This window comes from Colossoma macropomum, unplaced genomic scaffold (assembly GCF_904425465.1).
Source record: "Colossoma macropomum unplaced genomic scaffold, Colossoma_macropomum, whole genome shotgun sequence".
In the NCBI taxonomy this organism is placed as follows: domain Eukaryota; kingdom Metazoa; phylum Chordata; class Actinopteri; order Characiformes; family Serrasalmidae; genus Colossoma; species Colossoma macropomum.
In genome coordinates this window covers 148,009-173,927 of record NW_023496038.1, presented here as the reverse complement: position 1 = coordinate 173,927, position 25,919 = coordinate 148,009, and the positions used below count along the sequence as shown (strand labels likewise).

Here is a 25,919-nt window from a genome sequence, read left to right as displayed (position 1 = left end):
TTTTCCAAATGTAACTAAGGGAGCTAACTGGCCTGAGCTGCAGCACAGACGGCTTATTGTTTGGAAATTTAGTTATGCAATGAGAGACCTTTATAGACACTTCCAGAAGGACGGCTCTCCAACTCTTTATGACTAAAATATGACCAGAGAGATCCAAAAAACTCATATGTGATGTTTTAGGCTCTACATCCACATCAGTTTCCCTCAGCGTCTTCACCAATACACAATTTTTAAATATCGCTTTAGAAACAATTAGAAGGTTCGTTTGGACACTTTTGGACATACAGTCAGAATGTTGGAAAATTCTGAAAGTGTACATTTTGGAGCTCTAGGTCTTGTGAAAATTCAGCCAAGTGTGCAGGATTTCTATAAATCTTCAAAAAAAAAATTCCTAAGAATGAACTTTTCAAAATGATTTCCTGTCTTTTAGTCTTTAGCTTCTTAGACCAATTCCAGTTCATCCTAACAGTCCAAATCAAACGTTTCACTTAAGGCCGTTGCATAAACAAATGGTCCAATGGCAACTGTCCACAAAATTGCCTAAAATGGACACCAAGCCTGAAAAAAGCTGTGATGTGTGGACAGTTTCCTGGGAAAATTTCTCAGTATTGACTGCTACAGCATGTTTTCCCTGGCAGACGTACCTGGAGCAGAATGGACCTCTAATTTGACCTTGTCACTCTGCAGTGGCTGCGGCTCCAAAACTGTGGGTGTCAGAAAAAACAATGTCAAGTATCTGTGTGATTCAAAACAAAAACATTATAAACATCATAGTAAATACACTGAGCTCTACTGATGTGGAGGCTTCGTGTCTCTGCTAAGTGCTTTGGCTCCTTTGAGCTTTATGATCCAGCAGGAACTCTTTAAACTTGTGCAGTTCACCCACTTATCTGTCAGCTCTGTACTCTCTGAGTCAGCAGGAGAGAAACAAGTAAAGATTTATTAAGTGGCCTTTAAAGGAGGGGATGCTGGGGCTGCCTGGAAAAGTTTCCATTCTCTATCCAGTGTACCAAATGTCAGGATAACCCAGGACATCAACTAAAAACAGCTAAAAACACAGAATGTAGGGGTGGGCGGTATGCCAAAAATATAATAGCATAAAACATTTTCACAATACACAATAGGTATTGCGATATATAGTGTTTCTGAGATTTAACAATTTGGAACAGACTAAATAGAACCTGTAGTGCCACAAAGAAAGAAATACTATAATACTAATAATAATGAACATACAACTACAATGATTTTTATTCACTGTGCCACACTAAATGCAGTTAAACAGGCCTAATTATGCTCACTTCGTAATAAAACGTGGTTAGTAAGTTCTTTAAGTACTATCGATATCCACGATATGCTCAGAAAAGAGAATCGTTACATCATGTATCACGATCATGATAAAATACTGCCCCTGACTGAATGCCTGAACTGTACATACTGAAGTAATTACTAAAGTTAGTGTATTTCTGATTAAAGTCATGTTAAGCTTTTGTGCCATCCTTATTTAAAATGCAATAACATAAAGCAAACAGGTGTATTTCACAGTTGTCGGGACAAAACCTTGTATCTCCAAAATGGTAACTTTACAGGAGAAGGAAAAAACATACTCATACTTTTAATGTAAGTCAATGGAACCAGAATTTTTTCCATGTAATTTTGGGTCATTTCTTTTGGTCCATTCATCATGAAATTTACAGACAATGTAAAGGACAACAGGCTTTTTCAAAATATGCCAAAAACTGAAAAACAACAAAAATGGAGATGCAAGGTTTTGTTCCAACAGTCGTGCATTAGTGCTTTATATTCAGGGGCAAATCTGTCTCTTTTAACCAAGAAACATTTCTGATAGACATTTTCGCGCCAGTTCTACCAGACTACCAACAGCTCTTTCCCGCAGATTCTCCATATCCTCAACAAGGCGCCCCTCCACCCTCTGCTCAACCCCACCATCATCCCAATTAACTCACCCTGGCACTAGTGACTGTATTACATGACAGTGTCTTTCTCGAGACTGTGAACAACTACAACTCCAGGACTGTTCTTCCCTGATATAAATAGATATGACCAAAGGTTTGTGACACATGCTTAATCATGTTTCCTTCTGAAATGAAGGTGTTAATGAGTGAGTTTGTGCTGCAGTAACAGCCTCTACTCTTCTGGGAAGGCTCTACACTAGATGTATGAGTATGGCTGGTTTGATTGTATTCAGCCACAAAGCATTAATGAGGTCAGGTACTGATGTTAAATATCTCTGGATCACAAAAAAATAAAACTCATCCCAAAGGTATTCAGATGTGCTCCATCACTCCAGAGAGCGTGACTCCATTGTACCAGCTGTTCCCACCTTTCCACACTGTGACCTTCAAATTTCTTGACAAAATATGAGTTCAGGTAAAAAGGGAAAATATTCTAATGTTCTAATATACATTTTTGGACTGCGCCCTCTACTGACCCAGAAATTAACACACACTGTTAGTAATAAAGGTTCTGTTCAGATCCATTTTTCATTCATCAAGGTACAAACAGTGTAAATGTTCCCTCAAAGCTCCAACAGTGGGTTTTAAGGTCTGATTGTGAACCTTAAATAAGTGTTTCCAGGTGAAAAGTTCGTATTTGTACCTTTTCATAACCGAATGTTTTAAACAGAACAGTAAAATAAAAGCCTGGAGACGAGACGGGGTGTGTGGAGTCAGTACAGCTTAGAACATATCATTTCAGTGGATTATGGTTCAGTGATGTTCCGTGACTAAAGGTACTGAGATGGACCCTCAAGGGTTCCATCTCAGTGACAAGAGGGGTATATTGACAGTTTATTACCTTTATTTGAGAGTGTACCTGAGACAGTGGGGCAAAAAACCCACCTACCTGTATTCTTGCAGCGTCTGAGGCACTGTGCCTCGGTCTCAAACCTATTTTCATTGCCTCCACAACCTCCGTACCAGAACTGGGTACAGAATCCGTTCTTTTTGTCAAAGTACCACTTAGCCTCATAGTCTTTGCATGGCAGTCCGCTGTCAAAGTCATGTGAGCATGGGTCTGCAATGTCATTTGCCAGAACATGCAAAGAAAAAAGAGAAGGTGGTGAAAGGCGAGAGAGTTAGTGATGCAAACTAGTAAATTTAAATGAAAATGAGTAAATATTAGCATGTTTCTGGTGCTAATCTACAAGCACAGTTATATTAAACCACATTCAAACAATGGGTGCCGTTCAGTCGACGTCTTCTGCTGCCACTTTAGCTATTGCAAAAAATGTTCAATCAGTGAGGATTACTGAGTGAGAAGATTCTCATCTGTCACTGCTAGAATGTTTTTTTATAAATATTTTGACTGAACTGTTACCCACTGTTTGAATCCTGTCCCAAAATGTTCATGTCTGTGCATATAAATTTAAAAAATTAAAACATGAACTTGTTAAGAAACACATGGAAACAATAGCTATTAAGACACAATTAAAATTACAGCAGGGCTCCAGCAATACATGCTTGGACCCTTAATAAAGTGATGTCGAGACATAAACTGGAACAGCTGGACCTGCCTGTTAAACTAATATAAGACGAGTGTATTGGCTTTCAGCGCTTCTGAATTCAGGCCACAAAAGTAAAGCAACAATAACAAAAGAGTGATACCCTTTACAGAAATGCCAAAGTGTTAGTTTGTTGCCCAAAAACAAACTAACAAGTACAACATGCATCATTCCCACCATCAGAAACTAATCAGGCTAATTGGTTTGTGGTTATCAGTGCTCATAAAGCATGCAGTCTATGCAGAATAACTCTTTTTCAGGCGCTATGACATATTAGTGATATTAGATATGTTAGCATTGTTTCTCTGGCTAATGCTGAATGAAAAATCTGCTGTAGGTCAAAAGAAAAGTCAGTGAAAGGTACTCTGTGGTTGGTTGCACGCAATGATATCACTGCTCTGGAATGCCTGACATATCAAGGCCCTGGAAAGCCTTTAACACACAAGGGGGAACACAGCTGTTCATTTTCAGAGGGGTAGAGGTCCATATCTTGCGTTGGGAAAGTCAAAATATTTACTGGAGTTTCACCTCTTGGAGTTTAATATGAAATAAACTCATTGATTAAATTAAAAAGTTATAAATTGTATAGAAATTTGAATCACTCCTGTTGTGTGTTACTAAACTGACCATATTAAACATAAAACGAAATGGAGTTTAATCATGGCGGATCATTCACTACTTTAGCATTTCTTGACCCAACTGGCTCAAAATATACAACATAGTTTTTTCTGAGCTGTCTTTTGAACGTTGAGTGAGTGAATAAAGGCTAAGAGTGAATTTGGTAGGGAGGTTTTTGGCCATTAGCTACTTCCAAAGAATTAATAAATAACAAAAGTAGGTCAGCATGTTCTACACAAAGAAAGCTCAATAAATAAATAACTCACTAAGATTAAAAAGAAATATTAAATGCAGCCAAAAAACATCTGGCAGTGCTCAACAAAAACATCTATAGGGACACTTTAAAACGGTTAAAGAGAACAAAAAATCTGCGACAGATTCAGATGTAGCAACATAGCGCTGACGATTTGACATTATAAAATGATCTAAAAAATAAAATGTTATCACAATAAGTTCTGCCTTGCTGAGGATATCATGAATATGATCAGTACTACAATTAAAATTAAAGAACACTGGCCAACTGCATGTTTGATTAAAAAAATATTTTACATAGCGCTCCCAAGTGGACCTAAGTTGTCTAACGAGCTGACAAAGGTTTCACTAGTTCAGATCCCACCGATGCAGCAAGTCCATGAGAGCATAACTGGCCTGTTATCTAGTTTTAGTGATGCACAGTAATGAAATGTTGAATAAAATATCATTCTGCTTACTTTTTATAGCCTTTTTAAATATCAGCACATTTTATACGTAATTTTACAAATGTTTGTGCAAGATTTTTTATAAATATGCAACCAGCATATCTCACCTACAAAGTAAACTTTGTTTTAACCAGATGAGCTTTCCAGCCTAAATACATGATGAAACACAAATATCAATATGTTTTATTTGCATTATATCGATAGTAAAAAGGTCCAAAAAATGAACTATTTTGAATTTATATGGGGGAAACTGCTGCTCTTATTGTTTACTTTGGGCAGCTTAGCTGTAACCCTAATTAACTGTCACTGTGAGTTGGCTTTATGCTTAAAAATGGTAGTTATAAAAATATATAGTTGTGAATTCTGTCACTCAGCAAACGGAAAACTTGCACAAAACTAATATCCAGTTCCTGTGAACATTTGCATGGTAATACAAGAAGATCCAAAATCACGTGCTACTTCAAGCTGTTTAACTACATAAAAAATCTGTTGTATTTCACCCTCTGTTAGGTCCACATGCTGCCTGGCTGTTTTGCTGGTGTGTTTTGTGAAAACATTATATTTTTGCCAACTCTGAGGTTTCCACACATTTTCTGCTTTAAGAAAAACGGCCATGCTTGTAGCCGTACAGCTAAAGCCAAAAATGTTTGGGATGTTTCGCAGTCCTAACACGCAGTCCTAACACATCCTGCCCGGCTGGGTGACTGACCAAAAGATCTGAGTTTGTAGAGTTTGATTTTGAAATGAACTACTTACCAATTTCTGGTTTACTTAGTGGTGCAGTCGACACCACACCTGTCACTTCACTCCCAGGAACGTATTTGAGCTCTGCTGCTTCTGTTTGAATAGATGAATATTTCAGATTAAAATCAACATGAACGTAACTCATGAGCTAGTCTTTTTCACTGTTGTCTCACTTGATATTTCAAAAAATATACAATTGTCATTTCAGATTGGACCAATATAGAAACTGATGTTTCTTCCTCATTATCCTGTACAAAAGGTAAACTTTAACAGTGGCTTTATTTTGTATTTCCAGGCTGCACATTTACTCTGTAAGCAATGTGAACTATGAACACCTCAGTGTCTGATGTTGATCTTACTTGTGGTAACGATGCCTTTGTAGGTCCTGGTAACTTGTCCTTCAAGGTTGCGGCTGTTGACAACTACGTGATAGGTTTGGGCAGCTTCCAACTGATGGACAGTGAACTGGTGGTCTGTTGTGTTCAGTCGCAGCACCCCTCTATGGTCTCGCAGGTGAGTCACAGTGACCTCATGGGTGGCCTTTGGATCATCACTGACCCAGGACAAAGTGAAGCCTGTGGAGGTGACGTTGACCAGGTGCAGGTCTTCTGTGTTTAGTTCTGGATACACACACACAAACAAACACACACACACAAACAAACAATATTTTTCAGTCATTGGAGCCACTTGCAATTCTTCTGCTTCAAATTTCGATGCTGGGGAGGTTTAATACCCCTTTAGCCAACGCTTGGCTTTGGACATGGCAGCCTCAGGCTCATGAAAGGCTCTCCAGAGAGTCCCGTTCTATCAGTGCTTTCCTATGGAGATCATACAGCTAAATTTGTCCAATGGGTCCATTTAAGGCAGCTGAATTCACTAATTAGAAGGGGTGTCCAGATATGTTTGGACAGTGTATTACATGAAAGATCATATGGAAGATCAATTTTTTAAATTTGTTGCCGTACCTTTATGTTTTTGTTCATGAACCTCCTGCTGTTGATGCTGTTTGTGGCTCTTCCTAGAATAAAACAGAACAGAAAAGGGTTGATATCTGTGCTTAAAAAAGCTGATTGAAACAACAATATAATCAATCAATCAATCAATCAATCAATCAACCTTTATTTAAACTCGGAGTACGTTGAGGGAAACCCTCATTTACAATGTAGCTGAGTCATATATACAGATTAAGATACTGATTGAGAGGTTAAATAGAAAAAACACCTCAAATGCTAAAAAATTAATAATAATCATAGTAATAAATGTATCAAATTAAATAAATAAACCAGTAAAATTACACCAATATAGTCAAATAAATAAGGTAAAATAAGGATAAATAAAAATAATTAATTAAATAAAAAAAGAAATTAAAGATGTGAAACACTAGCAATATTAAAATCAATAAAAATAGAATAATGAACAAGAAACAATAACTAAAACACACAGAAAATCAATTTAAAAGTTAACTAAAATCAAGTAAAACAGTTGCAGGCTGACTGGAGGTGGTTAGAGACTAAAAGTTCAAAATGTTGATGTGAAATGTGGGAAATTCATGAATATAGATATTATATACACCAATATCCGAAAGCTTACTCGTGTAAATGTGGTGATCTGAAGGGGAATTTTCCTGGTTGGTCGCTCTGATACCACTGGCAGTTCTTTGAGACGTTAGGGGACATGTAGAAGGCATTCTCCACTGCAGTAAGAGGCGCACAGTCAGTGCAAAATCATGATGTGCATTCAAATTATGTGATTACCAATGAATCCATGTGAAACAATGTTTTTTAAGTCCCAGGGAGCTTAAATCTGTGAGAAACAATGTGCATGATATTGCATAACTCTATCATGTCTGCATGTGCTTCACCAGAATTTCCCCTTTCAGTATAAATTCCCAATCTTGGGTAAAGCTTATATAATACAGATGATTGAACACAGTTCTCAGATACAGAAGATCTTTTTTATCATATCTTGATTTTTTCAGTTTTTGCCCATTTTCCCTGGGACTACAAAGAGACATGTTGTACACCACTTACTGCTGAGGTACTTTGGGAGTAGCTGGGCAAAGATCTGAAGATGGCTGTCGTAGAAGCCTGCAGGTCCATCTGCGTTCTTGTAGAACACATCTGAAGGCTCACTAGCCACTTGGGCCAGAACCCGGGCATCTCTGGCACTGATCTGCTTGCCGATTCTTATCACCACAATGAAGTAACCTTTGCATTTAGCCTCAATGGCAGCCTTCACCAGCCTCTCCTCATGCTCTTCCACTGGCCCAGTCACCAGCAGCATCAGCACCTTCAAGTGGCGTGGAAATGGCGCCTTCTCAAACACATGCTCCACCGTGCTCTCCAGGGCAGCTGCCAGAGCACGGCCACCTTCCAGCTGGTACACCTTGTCCATGAGGAAGTTTCGGATGTCCTTTGCCGACTTGTGGTCAGTCAAGCCAAACGCGACGCTGATGGGAATGCCACTACTGTTGTGCAGGTACTCATATGGCGCGTGCTGGACTAAAGCGACTCTAGCCTGATGTGAGGTCGCAGCCGGCTCTGCTGAGATCTCCATGTTATCCACCACTTGAGAGATATACTGCTTCATGTCTGTGAAGACATTGGGCCAAGTGCTCTCAGAGCTGTCAAGGACGAAGGCCATGTCAATGTCCAGGTCAGTGGTGGAGGCCCTTCTGCCCCTGCTTATAGGTGGCTCATAGTCGCATATCTGGTCAGGAGCGCAGAAGTCTGGGGAAAACAAAATCACAAAAACTGGTTTGGAGGCAGTCTGTGTGACAATCTCTTGGTTTCTCTACTCATGGTGACATAGATTAATGAAGGAAACTGGATCTTGTTCCAGTAGACAGTGCACAAAACTATGTGCTCCTACCTAGGCAGACGTGGCAGTTCATTATCTTCGTGATAACTGAGTTGTACTCGCTGCTTGCAGAAGGGGGTAAGACCAGAACTTGGGCCAGAGCAGTGTTATTGAGCTGAAACAGATAAAAGGTTAGACTGATAGGTAGATATGTTGGGCAGAGTGCTGGCCACTAATTAATGATCAGTATCTTTTAGAACCAGTAATTATGTCCACATATTTTAATAATAATCTTGTTTGAGTCCTTGGTTGACGAAACAGAGGTTATTATGTTATGAGGTAAGTATGAAGACCCAAAGAAATCTGACAAGGTTACACTGATAGCATATCTGCAAAAATGCTGCCGATTTAACAACAGTATTTATAAGCAGCTTGCTTTATACTGTAATTGACACGTTCCAGTAACACTGTTTGGAGTGGTCCTTTGTAGATTAATAAACTCTTAATAAAGTATCAGTAACACATCAGCAACATATCAGTGAGGTAAAGCAGTAGTGCAGCATCTGAATACACTGAAGTAAATATCTTGAAGATGTACTGTTGATGCGTCACTTACATTTAGTAGATGTACCTTTAATATAGTTTTTATATGGTACTTCCATTAAGCAAAACCTAACCTTACCCAACCTAAACCACAACCTAATCCTAACCCTCACCTTGGCCCTAATCCTAACCCTTACCTTCACCAAACCTTAATCCAGTGAAGCTCCAGGTACAGGATGGTGTCAGTGTATCTATAACAGCTTGTTGAGGATGTTGATGGTCTGGTATTAAACCTGTTACATGTTCAGTTTCTCTCAGATTAAACATCTACAGATCTGAACTTGGACACAAAATAAAGTAAAAAGCAGCTGATTCAGCAGATTATTCACAAATTTTATTACTCAGTTAATTAAAAGACTCTTGATAATCTACTGAATGTATTCACTGCGGCTACATCATTGAAATGTTGTTGGTGTTACTGAGGGTCTGTTGAGTGTTTATTTAATCTAAAAAGGACCAATCAGAAGAAACTGTCACCCACACTGCAATATCAGTAGAGCCCTAGTAAATATTTAGCAGAGGCTGTGAAAAACTGTTCAGCTGCTTCTTACCTGCAGAGCTCTAATGAGTGCACGATCCTCGCGGGCTACGAGGAAGACAGACGCAATTCCAGCATCATAGAGGCGCAATGCAGCAGCGCTGAACTCTGCCCCAGGCCTAACAGCGCCATTCACAAAGAACACAGCCACCTTTCGCACCAGGAAGCCACTGCGCACCCTCTTGAAGGTGTTTTGTGCCAAGAAGTTCATGGCTGTCTCCAGGCTGCGCTGCTTATTGGTCTGCAGGGACTGCAGGCCTTCTACACGTTCCACCAGCGCACGTTTCTTCAAGGCGTCCGCAAAGCGTATCTCAGTGGTCACCTCGCTGTTGTAGAGCGTCAGGGCCACTCGAGCTCCTCGTGGACAGTTGCTCTCTGTGATGGTGATGTTTCGCACCAGGCGAAGCACAGTGTCCCTCATATTGTTGAAAGCACCTCGCGATACACCGCTAGACGCATCCAGGGCAAAGGCCAGCTCAGTGGGATAGAGAGGGCACTCCTGAGCACCTGGAGCGGACAACAAGCAAAGATGTTACTGACATGGTTCAAACATCTTTAAATTAGCTATAAAAAGCTGATGTAATGGGTTAATCATAGAACAGATCACTTACCATAACAGCAAGCTACAAGAGAAACGATGGTAAAAGTTAATGCATAATCAGTCAGATTTACTTTTATCAGATATCAATAATGAAAAACTAATAATGCACTAATTTCTGACTGCGTTCTATATTATTATCATTATTATGTGAACAGTGAACGTAATACAGAAATATTCCATAAATTCCAGCACATGAAAGCTTCTACACACTTCTTCACACTGTAACATCATACTTACGACAGTTATCCCTGATTTTCTTGACCAGGTCACACTGTGTTGAGGGCTAAAGAAAAACAGGACGTGGATGGTTAGCATAGCATTTCTTTTCCCACAAAAATTAATGAAAAAGACAAAGCCCACAGTGTGGCACGAAAATGCCCTCACCACCACGCCTGGTCCTCTAGGTCCTTTCTGGCCCTGTGTGAACCGAAGCACAAAAGTATTATATTCCAACAGCTGGACACAGCTGGACAGAAAACTGCACACAGCTTACCCCACAATGCTTTAGCTCCCAAATCCATATCTGTCACCAATTTATAAACACAGTTTAGAAGCTGCTGTAAATTAGTAAATCATGTAGTGTGTATTAAAAGCATCTCCAGTTTACTGCATCTATTAAAGTAGTACAATTATGGCATCACATGCTGTTTTTAAACTGATTCCACTGCAGACTATAATAAGGACCATCTGATTACGGTAGTGCAATGACTGGATGAGACTGAAGAACAATCCTTAATACAAAATATTATATAAGTTACAGAATAAAAACAAAATAAAAATCTATTTACAATGTTATAATGTTTTTAAACCAGTGTCATAAATGGATCATTTATCAAATTCAGTGACTACATGAAAAGAAGTCTGTTCTGACTGAAACACACACACATACTGAAAAAGTAAATATTCTTCATACATCTATTAGGCTGGACGAAAAACATCAGACTTTTGGTAACACTTTACTTGAAGGGTGTCTACATAACACTTTCATAACATCTTACATAAATACTCCATAACATGTTAATGAACGATTAAATCAACATGTATAAAGTATACATGTTTTACATGATATTAATATGTCACTTTACTGAGATACATTTTTCAAAACATAAGTTCTCAATTTTTATTTTGAAAATCTATATTATGTTCAGTAATACGCCTCATTTCTGGACAGCCAAAATGAAAATGACCTCTCTTTACCCCTTTGGTCATAAAGTGCTTTGACACTTTGGCACATTTTGCCTATACTTTAAACTTCTTTTAAATTTGTATTTGGTGCTATTTATCCTGTTTAACCCCCTGAGGGTTCAATGCTAGCACTGTTTTATTTTATTTTCAGTGATGTTCTTCCTCGCTTACGGTACTGAAAAAATATGATTGTGCATTGATTAACTGTCACTCTTTGAGGCTAAATGTTGCTCTGTTATCCCAAGGATTAATAAATGCTGTTTTGTCTTTACCTTAAAAGTAATGGAGGTCAACCAGACTGAAACACATTTTATGTGGATCTTTAAACTGTAAAGCAAAGTCGTCTACTTACATTCATGTGGCAGTCCAGCATCTACAGGGAATGGATGAGTGTTATGCGCCTGTAAAATTCCTTCCTACCACCACACTAAGATTCAGTCGAATGATTGTTCCTAACCATATTTATGAGTAACTTACTGTCCATATAGTAAAGTGACATGCAAAACAACGAATGCTTGAAAAAAATAAATTATTTAAAAAACAGTAACAGAAGAGAAAGTATAGATGAAACAAGCCTGAGCGTCAAAGCACTTAATGACCAAAGGAATAAAGTGAGAAGAAACTCATTTTTATTTTGGATGTTCAGAAATTAGGCATTTTACTAATAATTATGTACTTTTTCAACATAAAAAATTAGGATTATTATTTTAAAAAGTGTAAATGACAAAGTAGTCCATACTAATGTCATGTGAAACATGTATACTTTATAAATTGATTTAAACAATCATTAACATGTTATGAAGTGTTTGTGTAAGATGTTATATACGTGATATGTAGACACCCTTAAAGTGTTACCATTTTTTTAGCAACAAATAATTGTTTCTTGAAGTATCCAGCAGACCAAGCCTGTGTGTTTAGAGATCTCAGTTGCATTTGTAATTGTAAGGTTAGCCGGCTACTGCTTCATCACTTTAGACATGGAGAATTCACGCTGAACTGATATAGATGGTCAAATGCATTTTCCAGTTTGTTTCCAGTTGTTGTTATAACCTGTCCTGAAGCCTCAACCAGACAGATCACAGAAGGAAAGTACTGACAAATTAAACTGGACTCATCCAGTCTAACTAATTAGAGTTGCATTCTACAAGACGTTTGCATTTTGGATTACTCTGGACAGAGAGCCTGGACTCGACGTTCTAAATCACGTTTTGATATTTCTCATCCTGAAGTGGCAGTGCCATGCACATTGGGTTTGATTATTCATCAAAGAATTTCAGAAATTCTGAAATTTCTGAATAAGTTGCATTGGAAGTTTACTAACAATCAAACCGAGAAAGGGTCATGCTTACATAAGGTCCAGGATGGCCAACCTCTCCCTTCTGTCCAGGCTCACCAATACCACCTGCAACGCCCTATAAAAGATATTACATAATCATACTATAAGCAACAAAGCATTTAACATGGATATTATATAAAATAAACAGAAAATGTGGAGCTCACTCTCTGTCCACTGTTTCCTTTAGGTCCAGGTGCTCCCTTGGTTCCAGACTCACCAGCAGCTCCCTAAATAAACACAGAGAAAACACTGCAGTTTAGAATCTCCTACGTTTGTTTTACATTTTTGAGAAATGCATCAATAAATAAAGAGTACCAGACATACATGGATCAGCCACTTCTTTAAATCCACCCTCTGTTTCTGCACTTTGTCCATTTTAGCAAATCCCCTGACCATTAGTGGTGGTGGCATATTGGATGGTGGACCAGACACAATTTTAAACACCTCAGTGTTGCTGCTGGACTAAGAACCAAAAATATCCAGCCAACAGCATCCTGTGGGCAGCATCCTGTGACCACTGATGAAGGACTAGAGGATGACCAACACAAACTGTGCAGCAGCAGATGAGCTATCGTCTCTGACTTTACATCTACAAGGTGGGCTGACAAGGTAGGAGTGTCTAATAGAGTGGACAGTGAGTGGACACAGTGTTTAAAAACTCCAGCAACAATGCTGTGTCTGATCCACTCGCACCAGCACAACACACACTAACACACCACCACCACGTCAGTGTTACTGCAGTGCTGAGAATGACCACCCACCCAAATAATACCTGCTCAATGGGGGTCCTGTGAGTGTCCTGACCACTGAAGAACAGGGTAACAAAGTATGCAGAGAAACAGATGGACTACAGTCTGTAACTGTAGAACTACAGAGTGAAACTATACGGTCAGTAGAGCTGATAAAGTGGACAGTGTGTGTAAATACAAGTTAGTACTTCATGAAGTGGCTGATTGGTGTAAAGTTATTGACAGGACTTGATCTTACCTTTGGACCAGGATATCCTGGGAAACCTTCATCACCCTGCATGGACAGTTATTTTTAGTGTCTCAACCATCACAAAGGAATCATCTCATGTATACAATACATAAATTCTAAATACATTTTGTATTATCAGCATTAGAGATACTTAATGCTTGTCTGTACATTGTGTATGTAGCAAACGAAGTGGAACCATTAGACACGGATAAAACGTACCCTTCGTCCTTTAGGACCAGATATGCCAAATCCATCTCGACCATCTTCACCCTGTAAAGAGGGAGATGTTGCTCTAGGTTCAGTGAGTTACAGTGTAGGTTCATAAACAAATGAAAGCAGTGCACGATTTTAAATAGATGATAATCACTCAAATCTGACGAAGCAAATTGAGCAGCTGGTGTTGGAGGGACAGAAAGCCGACATTAAAACATTAAGCCTGTTCTCTGCTGTTTGGAGCTGTAGCTTCCATGCCGAGCTAAAGCTAGCCAGCTTCTCTCTCCTAGCTAGCTTAGCTAAAGAGATTCAAACACCCCAGTACAGGTTCGATTAGACTAGCTGCGCTGCTGTCACAAGTACAGATGATATTAACACATTTCAGCGAGAGAAAAGTCGCCTGGTCGGTGTTGGAGTGATAAAAAGCCTGTTCTGTAGTGCTTTAAGCTGTAGCCTGCTAGGCTAAGCTAACGCAAGTGTACGGTGTCCCACTGCAGTACGGACTCGGTTTCAGCTAACTGATGCTTAAAAACACCTGTTTAGAGGATAAAGACTCTGAGGGCAGCCGAGAGAGAGAGACAGAGAGAGAGACCGGAGCTGGAGTGACAGACAGAATCAGACGTGTGTTGTGGTGGTGCTCTGTGTGAGAATATTAGCCTGTTAGCGGTTAGCCATGTTTTTCTTACTCACTATTTTTATACAGTTTTTTATTCAGTATTTCATATTTCTGGTTTAGCAGCACAACAGATGGAAAAAGAAATCGTAACGAGTCCAGACCAGCACGGACCGGCCAATCACAAGTATCAAAGCTCACACTGGAATCATACCTGCTATAATCACGAGTTATCAGAGCTATATTTGTATGAATTCAAGTGCCTAAATGTAGGGATATTTGAAGATGCTTTCAGGATGCACAATATGCATCACCATATTATTATTTCTGAGGTTTGCAAACAGAAAAAACATCCATGTAAAACAGTAGTCCTATATTTTAAAAACTATGAGTATGATGGTCTTTCTTTTTAAATAAAACATTTTAAAAACAAATCAACTTAAGAACAAAAGGAGAGAAAGAACTGGTAGAAATACATTAATAAAATAAGCGAATGGTGTAATGGGATGACATCCAATTAACTACTTGTTACTACTTGTTTATTATATACTCCTTGTCTTAATCTGTCTTTTGAAGTGACACATGCAGGGTCACCCAGGGTTCCATTCATAGTATTGTACTGCATCATTAAGAAGCCCATGTTGGTAGGTGAGCTGTAACTCTGTCTTTACCTCAGTAAGTGCATTAATTTACCTAAATAAACACATTTGTTTACCTCTATAAATACATTAATTTACCTCAATAACTGCATTAGTGTACCTCAATAAATGCTTCTTAATCAACAAACCCCTCAAACTTTCCCTTGGAGGTGTTTAATGAGCAGCTAACGAGCAGCACAGCAGAGCAGCTGTTGAATGCCCCTGGCTGATCTAACGCTGTGTCCCAAACACACACTTCTGTACTTCACCTATTGCACTAATGAGTGCACTTATAATGGGATATGCGCTACTTACTATACACTATTTAGTGAGCTAGTATGTGGTTTGGGACGGGGCACTAGTAACACAGCGGGAAATCAACAAATCAAATAAAATCAAGTCAGTACACTCAAATATATCAGTTAATACGCTTTAAAAATGAGATTTAAAAAGTGATCAAAAACAAATGTGTTTTACTGCCTTTGCTGGATCAGTTATGTCTTTATCTCATTACAGCCACAGCACTGCTAAGTGAACTTGATGTTGCTACCAAAATGGCGCCAGCGCAATTGTGACGTCATTGAAATACTACCAATTAGTCACTTATACCAATAATATCCATGATATAATTATTAATAGCATATCATCAGATTGCCCACCTGTATGTGAACGTGATATATATCAGGACTAGGCATGCTGTGCACATCTTAACTTTCAACTTACAGGTTCTCCTCTGGGTCCCAGTGGTCCCACAGCGCCTTTTGGTCCCGGGTCACCGGGTTCACCCTACAGAGAGATTTAGGGAGAATGACTACATTTCAACAAACATCTTAACCCCTTAAAATTCCAGTCTTAGTAACTACAGGGACGTCAGTGCAAACTGGCTCAGCTGTTCTTAGATTATAGAAGTGTGTAATAAATCTTTGGGCCCATCAGCCATTTAAGGGGTCAAATCAAAGTCTGATATTGCTGAATCACAAACAGGCATTCTGCCACAGCTTATACATAGCAATTAGTAGAAGAGATATCAGGTGCAAATATGAAGAATGAAGAATATAATCACGTATAACAGAAAAGACACTGAAGCCATTTTCAGATATGTGACACACCTTGCGACCAACAGGCCCTCGTCTGCCCTTCTCTCCAGAAGTCCCTTGGGCTCCTCCAGCGCCCTAAAGAACAAAAGAGAATTGTTCATTTTGTTGCATTTAGGTGTCGAACACTCTAACATAACAACATGTATCCACTTCCACGTTCGCCACTCTGCACTTCATTATTATATAGGAGAGAAATCTCTATTAGGACGGAGCGCATCATAACTAGTAGTGCATATAGTGATCATAAGCCAAAATACTTTCACAGATGATGTTTTTAACCCACTATTGCAAGCCAGTAACACCTTGTAAGCACTGTAATATGAGTAATAAGAATGCAGTGCTGGTCTTGCCTCATTGTGAGAAATAGCAAACGGCATATCAGCTTGTTTACTTCCCCAGACTTCTCTGATATCTGTTCTTTTTCTTTATTTCCATCACACCCCCCGTGCAATCCAGCGAGATCCGTCACGGTGGAATGTGGTGACAAATATTGCAAGTGGATATTTACAATAGCTGTGTCCGAAACTGTGCCCTATTCACTATGTAGCACACTATTTTGGGGTGCCACCATTTTGTATTGGTGTCTGAAAATATAGTGCAGAATATCCAGTGCACTCAAACAATCCCACAATGCACTGCAAAAATAAGCGATGTACCCTAGCAGACAGGGGGTACTCATAATGCACTGCTTTTGTGTATAAGTAATGAGCAAACCTGTATAACATTAGTGTCTGAAACTGCTTACTACCATCACAAATTCTGCTCCCTACAGTACTGATCTATATAGTGATCCAGACTGTTGAATGCAGGTTTAGTGATTAGGGGACCATTTCGGACGTGCGATGTGTCTTGTTTTAGGGAAACTAGTGTCTATGTGTTTATTGCTTTTTATATAATAAAACCTGACTGATTTATGGAGCAAATCTTCAGAGAGACAAGCCCAAAACCTGTCGCACGTTAAATTATTCAGCTCATCTGTTTCCAGTGCACGCCTTCTGACATTGCCTTCCATTCTCAGTGCTTTCCATTTCTTCTGTATCTAATTTTGTCCTCAAACTGTTTAAAACTACAGTTGATTTTAACGTTGCAAAAACTTTCAGAAAAACACTGACTTTTTTAAAACACTGAAAGGGTTTCCTTCCATAAACCAGAAGCCAAAAACCTTAAAAGGCACGAAAATTCAGCAGCAAGGTTATTGACAGGTACTACAGGAAATGAGCATATTAAATATATGCTGTCATTGTATTAGTGGCTTATTTGAAGTCTGACAAGCAAATTGTCTCAAGGAAAAATACTAAAAAAAATATTATTATACTAAATGGAACAAATGATTTAAATATCATCAGGAAACAGGACAATAAATCAACTGCTTTAATTGTACATACAGTCACTGGATCATTTACATTTACAAGTAACTGGCTTTTGAGGATAAATGTATGTTCTTATCCCTAAAAACTCATATTTCTGGTCATCACTATCAACAATAAAACCTAAAACTAATTAAATAAAAGACAGAGCTAATAAATAGACAGCCTATCTATATACAGCTAAGTATATAAAAGAGAAAAATGACTCCTGAGAGATGCTATTTATATACAAAAGAGAAATGAGCATGTTAAGCATCTGTTTGAGCTAACATGAGCTAATGTTTTGATAGTCTTACAATTAATATACATATTGAAGATTCGTTATAGAAGTAAGGCTCTTACTCTCGGGCCAGGGTTACCATCCTCTCCCCTGGTTCCTGGTGTTCCAATTGGTCCACTGGGACCCTAAAAAGACACAAACATAATTAATATATAGGGCTACAACTAATACTGTTTCATTTAAAAAAATTCTAACAAATGCTGTCTTCTATATAATATTCTATAAGGATTAGAAAAGCTCAATATGTGTTTATCTTGCAGGGAAAAAAAAATAAATCTGATTTTGAAAAATTATATTGCATTTGCTTTTTTGTACTAATGCATAAATTACATTAATATATTGTACTTCTCATTTATCTTGCATTGCAAGAAAAACTACTGAAAACTCACCCGAGACCCTCCAATTCCAGGTTGTCCTGGGAGACCGTTTTCACCAGGCCTTCCAGGAGGACCCTGGAGGACAGAAATGTTCAATGTCAAGCACAAAAATAATAACATTAATGGTCGTTGTACTTACAGAACACATTTTTGAAAAATGGTAAATTAATTGATTACAGACAGTGAAATAAAGACAGAGCCTACTCACAGCTTGTCCAGGTGGTCCTCTCCTACCATCAGCACCCTGTTTAAAAAGGCCACAATCACCACAGTAAGGGTCTTTGGAGGACAATCTCAACTAACAATGCAATCACAATAATTGCCTCAAAGAGTCTGTTCAATCCGGTCATTTCCCAGTCCAGTTATAACTGTGCAGGATAAGGAATCATCCAGTCTGCACTACATTAATAGTGTAACTGTAGCAGTGTCAAACTCAAACACTGAAAGGGCCATATTAAATAATAACAAATATATATATGTGTGTGTGTGTGTGTGTGTGTGTGTGTTTGTGTGTGTGTGTGTGTATATGTATATAGAGAGAGAGGCTGTTTTAGCTACAGACAACTGTTAAATCTCTTTAAATGTCCCTAGGATGTAGGTCTTTTAAACCTACCTGTGTTGATCTACACACCTGGCTTCTTTTCTTTTCTGCAAGTTTATTAATTCTTGTGATCAGTTTCTGACCCGTTTATAGTGTGTATAGTGTTTCTGGTGGTTAAACTTCAGAAACAAAATGACTGATTTAAAATTGTGTAGAATTCTGTAGAATTGTGGTGTAACTGTACTATAGGTTGTTGCTGGGGCAGAGGAATAGCAGTGCACATTATATTGCAGTGCATGCTGGGGACTGTAGTGCAGCACGTTGTGAAACGGGCAAATATTAATAGAAAATTAAAACAGTTTTGTGGGCTGGACAAGACTGGATAGTGTGTGATATTTTGTTAAAGTAAAATAAAATAAACATACAATCTTTAATGACAGAAAAACAAAAATAAACAAAAAAGCATTATTCCCAGTTCAAATCATCTCAGAAGATTACTCACAACCTCCGAAGTTAAGCTCCTGCAGTATAAGTGAGTATTTGCAGCACATGGGGGAACAATCCCATAATGTAGCACAACGTGACGTACATTCCCAAACCCTATATCCATAAACGTACAGTGATTTTGGCTTTAGTACTCGAGTCTGGACTCAAGACTTTTTTTTCTCAGACCAGTGGTTGACCTCTCTCCTTTTCTGGCAGAGCTAGTTTTTAAACTCACACTTGTCATGGTTTTGGCCACTGGTCTCAGCAAATTTATTTTCTGGTTGCAAACGAGTCCAACTACAATTAAAAAATATTCCTTTAACTGTCACTAGCATGTGCTGACTCCCACTCTAGCAATTTAGAGCTTAAACCAGGGCGGAACGATACAGAGCGAAGCTTTAGCATGTTTGGTTTGTCTCAGCGGCACAAAGAGCTGAGCTCTGCTGCTGTAATTTGATAGAACTGTAAACTGTTTGGTATTAAAACTTCATGAAGTACCTTAAACTATCCGATGTGATGAACTACGGTGAGAAATTACCTCAGTACAGTTACACATTCTCACACCACGCCCCTCTAATTCATTCATTTTTTTTCCACTGCATGTTTAAGCCACACACCCTCCTCGTATAGTTCTGCTGATTTTCACAATCATGTAAGTACTTTTGGGTTCATTGCTGTTATTTTGTGATGTTTTAACATGGTAAATACTAAGAATGCTAAATCGAACACTTTTTCAAACAGTAAGTCTGTCCCAAATCAACGGGTATTTACTGAATTTGACAGCTAGCATAACTGATTTTTAGCCTACTGATTTAGTAACTGACAGATCACAAATTACCTTAATAATTCAGAGAAATATTTGTTCAGAACAGGGCAGCAGCAGAAATAATCGGTTTGTTCAGGAAAAACGTACCTGTCTACCTGGTTCTCCTGCCTCTCCTCTCCTACCGTCCTCACCAGGCTCTCCCTGTTAGAGATAAAATAACGGTCAGAAGATTCTTACACTATTGTTAGAAATTTGCAATCAATATTTTCCATCATTTAAAACCAGTTTCGTTCGTTCACTGTGCATTGCACTAACATTGCGTCTGTGTTGTTCTGGTGTGTGTTTTGCAGGGACACTGTAGAAGCTGGTTGTCAGCATTTCTTTATAGTCAAACAATGTTTTACCAGTGTTATAGTACAACTGACCACAAGGCTCACAACAATTTTATCAGATCAGGTAATGTGTTGCAAACATATTTATAAATTATAAAAAGAACTGCATAAGTAGGCAATAAGGAGTTCTACCGGTGGTCCAGCATCTCCTGGATCTCCCTTTGGCCCCCTCTGATTGTTGTCTTGTCCTGTTGTGCCCTATCAAACACAGTAAACATCACTTAAAGACTTCATTTAAAGTCAGACTGAGCTTGCAGTTATTTACTCTTCAAAAGTCAGAAGTGTTTCTGTTTAGAAATGTGACAAATTTTATGTAAACAGTTTCCTATTGAACATGCTGAACATTACTGAACCGAATTTCCATTTGTCCTCTCCTACCATCAGCACCCTGTTTAAAAAGGCCACAATCACCACAGTAAGGGTCTTTGGAGGACAATCTCAACTAACAATGCAATCACAATAATTGCCTCAAAGAGTCTGTTCAATCCGGTCATTTCCCAGTCCAGTTATAACTGTGCAGGATAAGGAATCATCCAGTCTGCACTACATTACTGAACCGAATTTCCAGCAAAATATCTAAAACAATAAAATAAAAAGTTTTTAATTTTACAGCATCACAAAGCATCTAAAGTGCATAATGCATCCTGTGCTATTAGAACATGGGTAGCAGAGAAAACTACAAATAGGAGACAAAAGATGAAGCGAAATGTCAAATGCATGCCTGTTAATAAAATCAAAGTTTGGTCATTTTGATGATAATTATAATATTCTTTAGTACGGTTAATTGAAATTAACAAAAACACAGCTTTTGATAAAAAAAAAAAAATCTCTCTTTTACGGTTAAATCTAACTCCTGTCAGGTTGATGTTGCTTTAATTTAAAAACACAGTTACATAGAACAATTTATAATCACAAATCTATCATAGAAATCTAAAATAATTTATTCAAATGGCCTTAGCAAAATGTTGAGTAGTTGCACACTGCCTAGTGACCTTCTCTGGGTCTGTCCCAGCTGATTCAACACATAAAAGCAAATTCAAGCAGATGGTTAATCACTTAAAATCAGCTGTGCTACTCAGCGCACAACTGTGTTTCTGGTAAACATCCTGAATGTGTTTGCAGTTAGTTTTTTTTAGAGGGGAGGTTTAGCAACTAAGCTAATGATGGTAATAACAAAGTCTACTGTAAAACTGGCCAAGCTGGCCAATACATACTGGATCTCCACGGATACCAGTCTGGCCCACGTCTCCTGCCTGGCCTTTGGCACCTTTAGGACCCTACATACAGAAAAGTCGTGAAAGAGAAGACATTTAAAGAAGCCAGTTAATAATCCGTTATTCAGTTAGAAATTCCTTATGATGAAATAAATTACCCTCCGGCCAGGGTTGCCTCTGTCTCCTGGTGGGCCAGCAACTCCACTTGTGCCCTGAAAAATCACAGGTTTTAATCAGAGAATATATGAAGACTGACCAATTAACTAATTGCAATTAATACATGAATAGCAATGCATTTCCTACCCACTGTAAAAATGAGAAGTCTGCTTAACTTCAAATTATAAAGTAACTGATTACATGGGTTTTCTTGAGTTGAGTTAACTTGAGAACAATAGAGTTGCGACCCAACTCAGTTTTCTTAGTTGAATCTAAAATTCTCCCAGCTACTGTTTCTAGCTCTGCATCTCAGTTAGATAAATTAAACTGAATTTGTGTTTTGTTACTAAGTTTCTCCACTAGCTGGTGCTCCTTCTATCACATAGTCCCATCTGGCAAACAATCCTCTTGGGCTTCCAGATATGGACAGCTGTGGCATTACTGGGATTCAAACTCACAACCTCCTGATGTTGGGATGAATTATTAGACAGTTGCACCACATGAGACGAAACAGTGCTTTAAAGTTAAAACAATAAATCTTTTTTCCAGTGCATTAAACATTTGTAGACACAATCAGAGTCGCTTCATGTGATCCTGTGTGGAGCAGCGGACTAAGCAGTCACCCCAACAGGAGGTTATGAGTTTGAGCCCCAGCGATGCCATAGCCGTTCGTAAGTGTGTACCCAAGAGGAAAAATGTCCAGCATGATTGTGTGATGGAGAGAGTCCTAACTAGTGGGGAAACTGAGAAGCAGAGCTAAAACATTAAGAGAACTCTTGACTCAACTAAGACGTTTGAGTTGTGTGAACTTGTGTCCTCAAGTTGAGTCAACTCAAGAAAAGCTGTGTAGTTAGTTACTATATCACTTTTAGTTGAGCTGACCTCTCATTTTCCACAGTGCCCCAAATGAGTCATTACAAGACAATTTACCTCCTCCCCGTTGATGCCATCCAGACCAATTTCTCCAGTCTCTCCCTAGAGAAGGGAAAAGGCACATAGATATGGTATACATACACATATACTACATACAGTATAAACAAAGTTATACTTTTTAGAACAGTCCTTACCTTTTCACCATTGTATCCTCGTGCACCCTGAAAGACAGAAACACACATTTGATTTATGGCCATATTATGACAACAAAAACAAAGTGCTGCCACTCTGAAACATTACAGCTCATTATAACTGTCCCACCTTTACACCCCTTGGTCCTGGGCATCCTTGGAAACCTTGAGTCCCATTCACACCTGGAGGACCTCTTTCTCCCTGTAGGATTATATTTTGGAGAAAAATAAGTGTTGGTCACATACACATACATCATAGGCTTCAAAGGAATTAACAATGCTTTTTTTTATGTGTTTTTACATTAAAAAGAAAAAAGAAAAAAAAAGAAAAGGAAGAAGAACAAAAATGGCCATATATTATAATTCTGAGCTACATTAATTTTCTGATTGATGTTAACACTCACAGGTCCACCTTCATCACCAGGATGTCCTCTGTAGCCCTGGCCGCCTGGTAGTCCCTTTTAGAAATAATACAGACATATACATTAACGCTGCATCTTTAAGCTTCTCTGGATTGATTTTAACATAGCATACAACCTCTAAACAAGCGACTCATGTCCCTGCAATAGAGTATATGGTTACCTTTGGTCCAGGACGACCGACTGATCCTCTGTCTCCTCTCTGGCCAGTGCACTTGCAAGGCACAGAGCAGCACTCTCGTTCGGCAATGTTGTCCTACACAAAACAGGAGACAATTCAAAATGATTGCAGATTTGAAGAACTCTAGTAAATATTTTATCTAATTTTGATGGGTCATTTTTACCAGTTCCTCCAGCAGTTCATAGTCCAAGTCCATTAGGTTGACACGCAGAGGTCGTGTGTACCTAAAACCCCGCCCAAATTCCAGTAATACTGCGTCCTCAAACCGTGGTACCCTCTCCAGAGCAACCAAGATGAAGGCATTGATGCCTAGAGGAAAACAATATACACCACCATTTAAAAGTTTGGAATACTGATTTTCAATAAAGTGTTTTTAATGTCCAGAATGCCTTGTATTTTAAAAGTGGTGATCTAAACCCCCCTTTTTGAGCATTTCCCAGCACTGGGTCCCGTCTTACCTGCAGTCCGCATCTGTTCAACTCGCTCTTTCATGATGTTATACTGGGCATCTAGTCCATCAGTGAGGTGGATTACAACCTTTATGTGTGTGAAAAAGCAAACATAAATGAAATGAAATGTAGTTTTTTTTAAACTTATGGGAATGCACAAACTAGTGTGTTGTATGAAGTGAAGATCTGTTTCCTGCACTGTACAGATTTCCTTTTTATACTTTTCCACTGCAAAACATTATTTTATTACACTGTAAAGAATTTATGTAAGAAGAAACAATGAAACACTTGAGCAGCCTCTCTCTGAATATTATAGTGGGGGGTGGAGGTTCCCAGCATCCCTTGCAGTTTTGTGTGTTTTTGTTAATTTTCTTTTATTTTGTCATCTATAGTTCATTTTACATCAGGTTTTATTTTAAGTTATTCTTAGCCCAAAGATACGTTTAAATGGCATTTAAGTGTTGTTCTATTCTATCCACGATGGTGACCTGTGTTTCAGTTCATTATGTTTCAGTCCACAATGTTATAATTAATAGATATTTGGTTACTGCTGTGTTTGTAGTATAAATGACTGGCATAAATGCATGTAACTGCTGTACATGTGAGCTCAGTTCATGGTGTTTTTGATAAACAATACATTGCTGCCATAAGCTATCTAGATAGATTTGTCATATTTGCCTATATCTTTACATGTTATACTACATAATACAGCAATTCTGAGGGTTCTCAGACAGAAGTGGATGAATATTAAAGCACACATGGGCTGTACATTAGAAACACAGAGTGGAAGGAAAAAAAAACTATGCTAAGAAAATAATACTTTGCCAGTAACATTGCTCCTAGTGACATTGCAGCAGGTAAATGAAGTGATAAATGTGCAGAGGACAACAAACATACCTTTACTCTGCCTGAAGGTTGGTTCCTGAATCTTGCAATATATGCATCAATGGTTTTGCCATTCAAGACGAAGGGTCCACGGCTGCGCAGGGCCCTGAAGGACTCCATGAGCGGGGTGTGGCTGCCAGTGAAGTCCAGCTGAACAGGCTCAGAGGCAGAGTCCATTGCCAATATGCCTACTTGTATTGATGGGGCTTGACTAGGAGAGCAGCTGATGGCCTGCATCTGGGTAATTCGCTGGAGAATTGCAGACATCTTGGACTCCAATGATCTCTGAGCCGCAAAGATGTTCTGCGAAGATACGTCGAAGCCCACAAGGACATCCAAGTTGCAAACTGCCCATGTTGGAAAACAAATGGTTTTAAAACATTTTGTGGGCAAATCTTTGAGTAGCTGTTCAATCAGCAAGTAATTCATTACGGTGACACTAGGTAGTTAAAGGAAAAAGGATATAAAAATGAAAAAGAAATGTAGTTGAATGATTCTACTGAATGTCTCACCCTTTGCAGGCTCAGTCCCTCCTACACACAATTTTCCCGTGATTTCATCATCAAGTGTTTCCAAAATCTGCTCATTTAACTCAGAAAGCTCTTGGACGTTGCTGGCCCGGGCCACTGTTGTTGGCTCACTGCCTAAGTCATTAAGCTCATCCTCAATATCACCAACACCAATGGCATATATGCGCACACCTGTGGCTTTAAGGCCCAGTGCTGCTGCTTTACCATCATCTTGAGAACGTCCACCAGTGACCAACATCAGGATCTGAGGGACACCTTCATCCTTCCGACTACCTCTGTCTTTCACAAAGTGTGCTTGCTGAACGTGCTTAATGGCATTGCCAGTGTTAACCCCCCTGCCACCTTTGTATTCTGCCTTGCCAATGGCAGTGATGATGTCGTCCTTATTGTCATGTGTATTGAGATAGAAAACATCGGTCACATCTGCGGCATAGCTCGCCAGACCAATTCGAAGTTTGTCTTTCTCTGTGAAGAAGAGGTCGATGAGGTTGATGATAAACTCCATGACCTCTTTGAAATTACCCCTGCCAAGGTTTATTGAACCATCAACCAAAAAGACAATGTCTGCAATCTTAGCCTCTGGAGGAAGGCCTAGGAGAAGACAACAAGACAAAACATTAAAATTACTTTC

General features: G+C 38.8%; 1 protein-coding gene across 1 annotated transcript in view; it reads right to left on the bottom strand.

Annotated features, from left to right (window-relative positions):
* Positions 1-25,919, bottom strand: part of LOC118804092 — a 54,037-nt gene that overhangs the window by 1,715 nt on the left and 26,403 nt on the right. Inside the window, exons 26-59 of the mRNA XM_036564718.1 lie at positions 25,271-25,879; positions 24,771-25,105; positions 23,883-23,961; positions 23,588-23,733; positions 23,407-23,499; positions 23,229-23,282; positions 22,955-23,026; positions 22,828-22,854; positions 22,691-22,735; positions 21,763-21,816; positions 21,605-21,667; positions 20,523-20,588; positions 20,146-20,199; positions 18,414-18,449; positions 18,218-18,280; positions 17,891-17,953; positions 16,194-16,256; positions 15,808-15,870; positions 13,840-13,890; positions 13,630-13,665; positions 12,807-12,869; positions 12,656-12,718; positions 10,506-10,538; positions 10,359-10,404; positions 10,132-10,143; positions 9,534-10,027; positions 8,452-8,554; positions 7,611-8,309; positions 7,171-7,273; positions 6,546-6,598; positions 5,940-6,200; positions 5,593-5,673; positions 2,863-3,033; positions 645-704 (exon numbers count right to left, since the gene is read on the bottom strand). Coding sequence (XP_036420611.1) covers positions 645-704; positions 2,863-3,033; positions 5,593-5,673; positions 5,940-6,200; positions 6,546-6,598; positions 7,171-7,273; positions 7,611-8,309; positions 8,452-8,554; positions 9,534-10,027; positions 10,132-10,143; positions 10,359-10,404; positions 10,506-10,538; positions 12,656-12,718; positions 12,807-12,869; positions 13,630-13,665; positions 13,840-13,890; positions 15,808-15,870; positions 16,194-16,256; positions 17,891-17,953; positions 18,218-18,280; positions 18,414-18,449; positions 20,146-20,199; positions 20,523-20,588; positions 21,605-21,667; positions 21,763-21,816; positions 22,691-22,735; positions 22,828-22,854; positions 22,955-23,026; positions 23,229-23,282; positions 23,407-23,499; positions 23,588-23,733; positions 23,883-23,961; positions 24,771-25,105; positions 25,271-25,879 — 4,314 coding nt within the window. The remainder of the gene's footprint in view (positions 1-644; positions 705-2,862; positions 3,034-5,592; positions 5,674-5,939; positions 6,201-6,545; positions 6,599-7,170; positions 7,274-7,610; positions 8,310-8,451; positions 8,555-9,533; positions 10,028-10,131; positions 10,144-10,358; positions 10,405-10,505; positions 10,539-12,655; positions 12,719-12,806; positions 12,870-13,629; positions 13,666-13,839; positions 13,891-15,807; positions 15,871-16,193; positions 16,257-17,890; positions 17,954-18,217; positions 18,281-18,413; positions 18,450-20,145; positions 20,200-20,522; positions 20,589-21,604; positions 21,668-21,762; positions 21,817-22,690; positions 22,736-22,827; positions 22,855-22,954; positions 23,027-23,228; positions 23,283-23,406; positions 23,500-23,587; positions 23,734-23,882; positions 23,962-24,770; positions 25,106-25,270; positions 25,880-25,919) is intronic.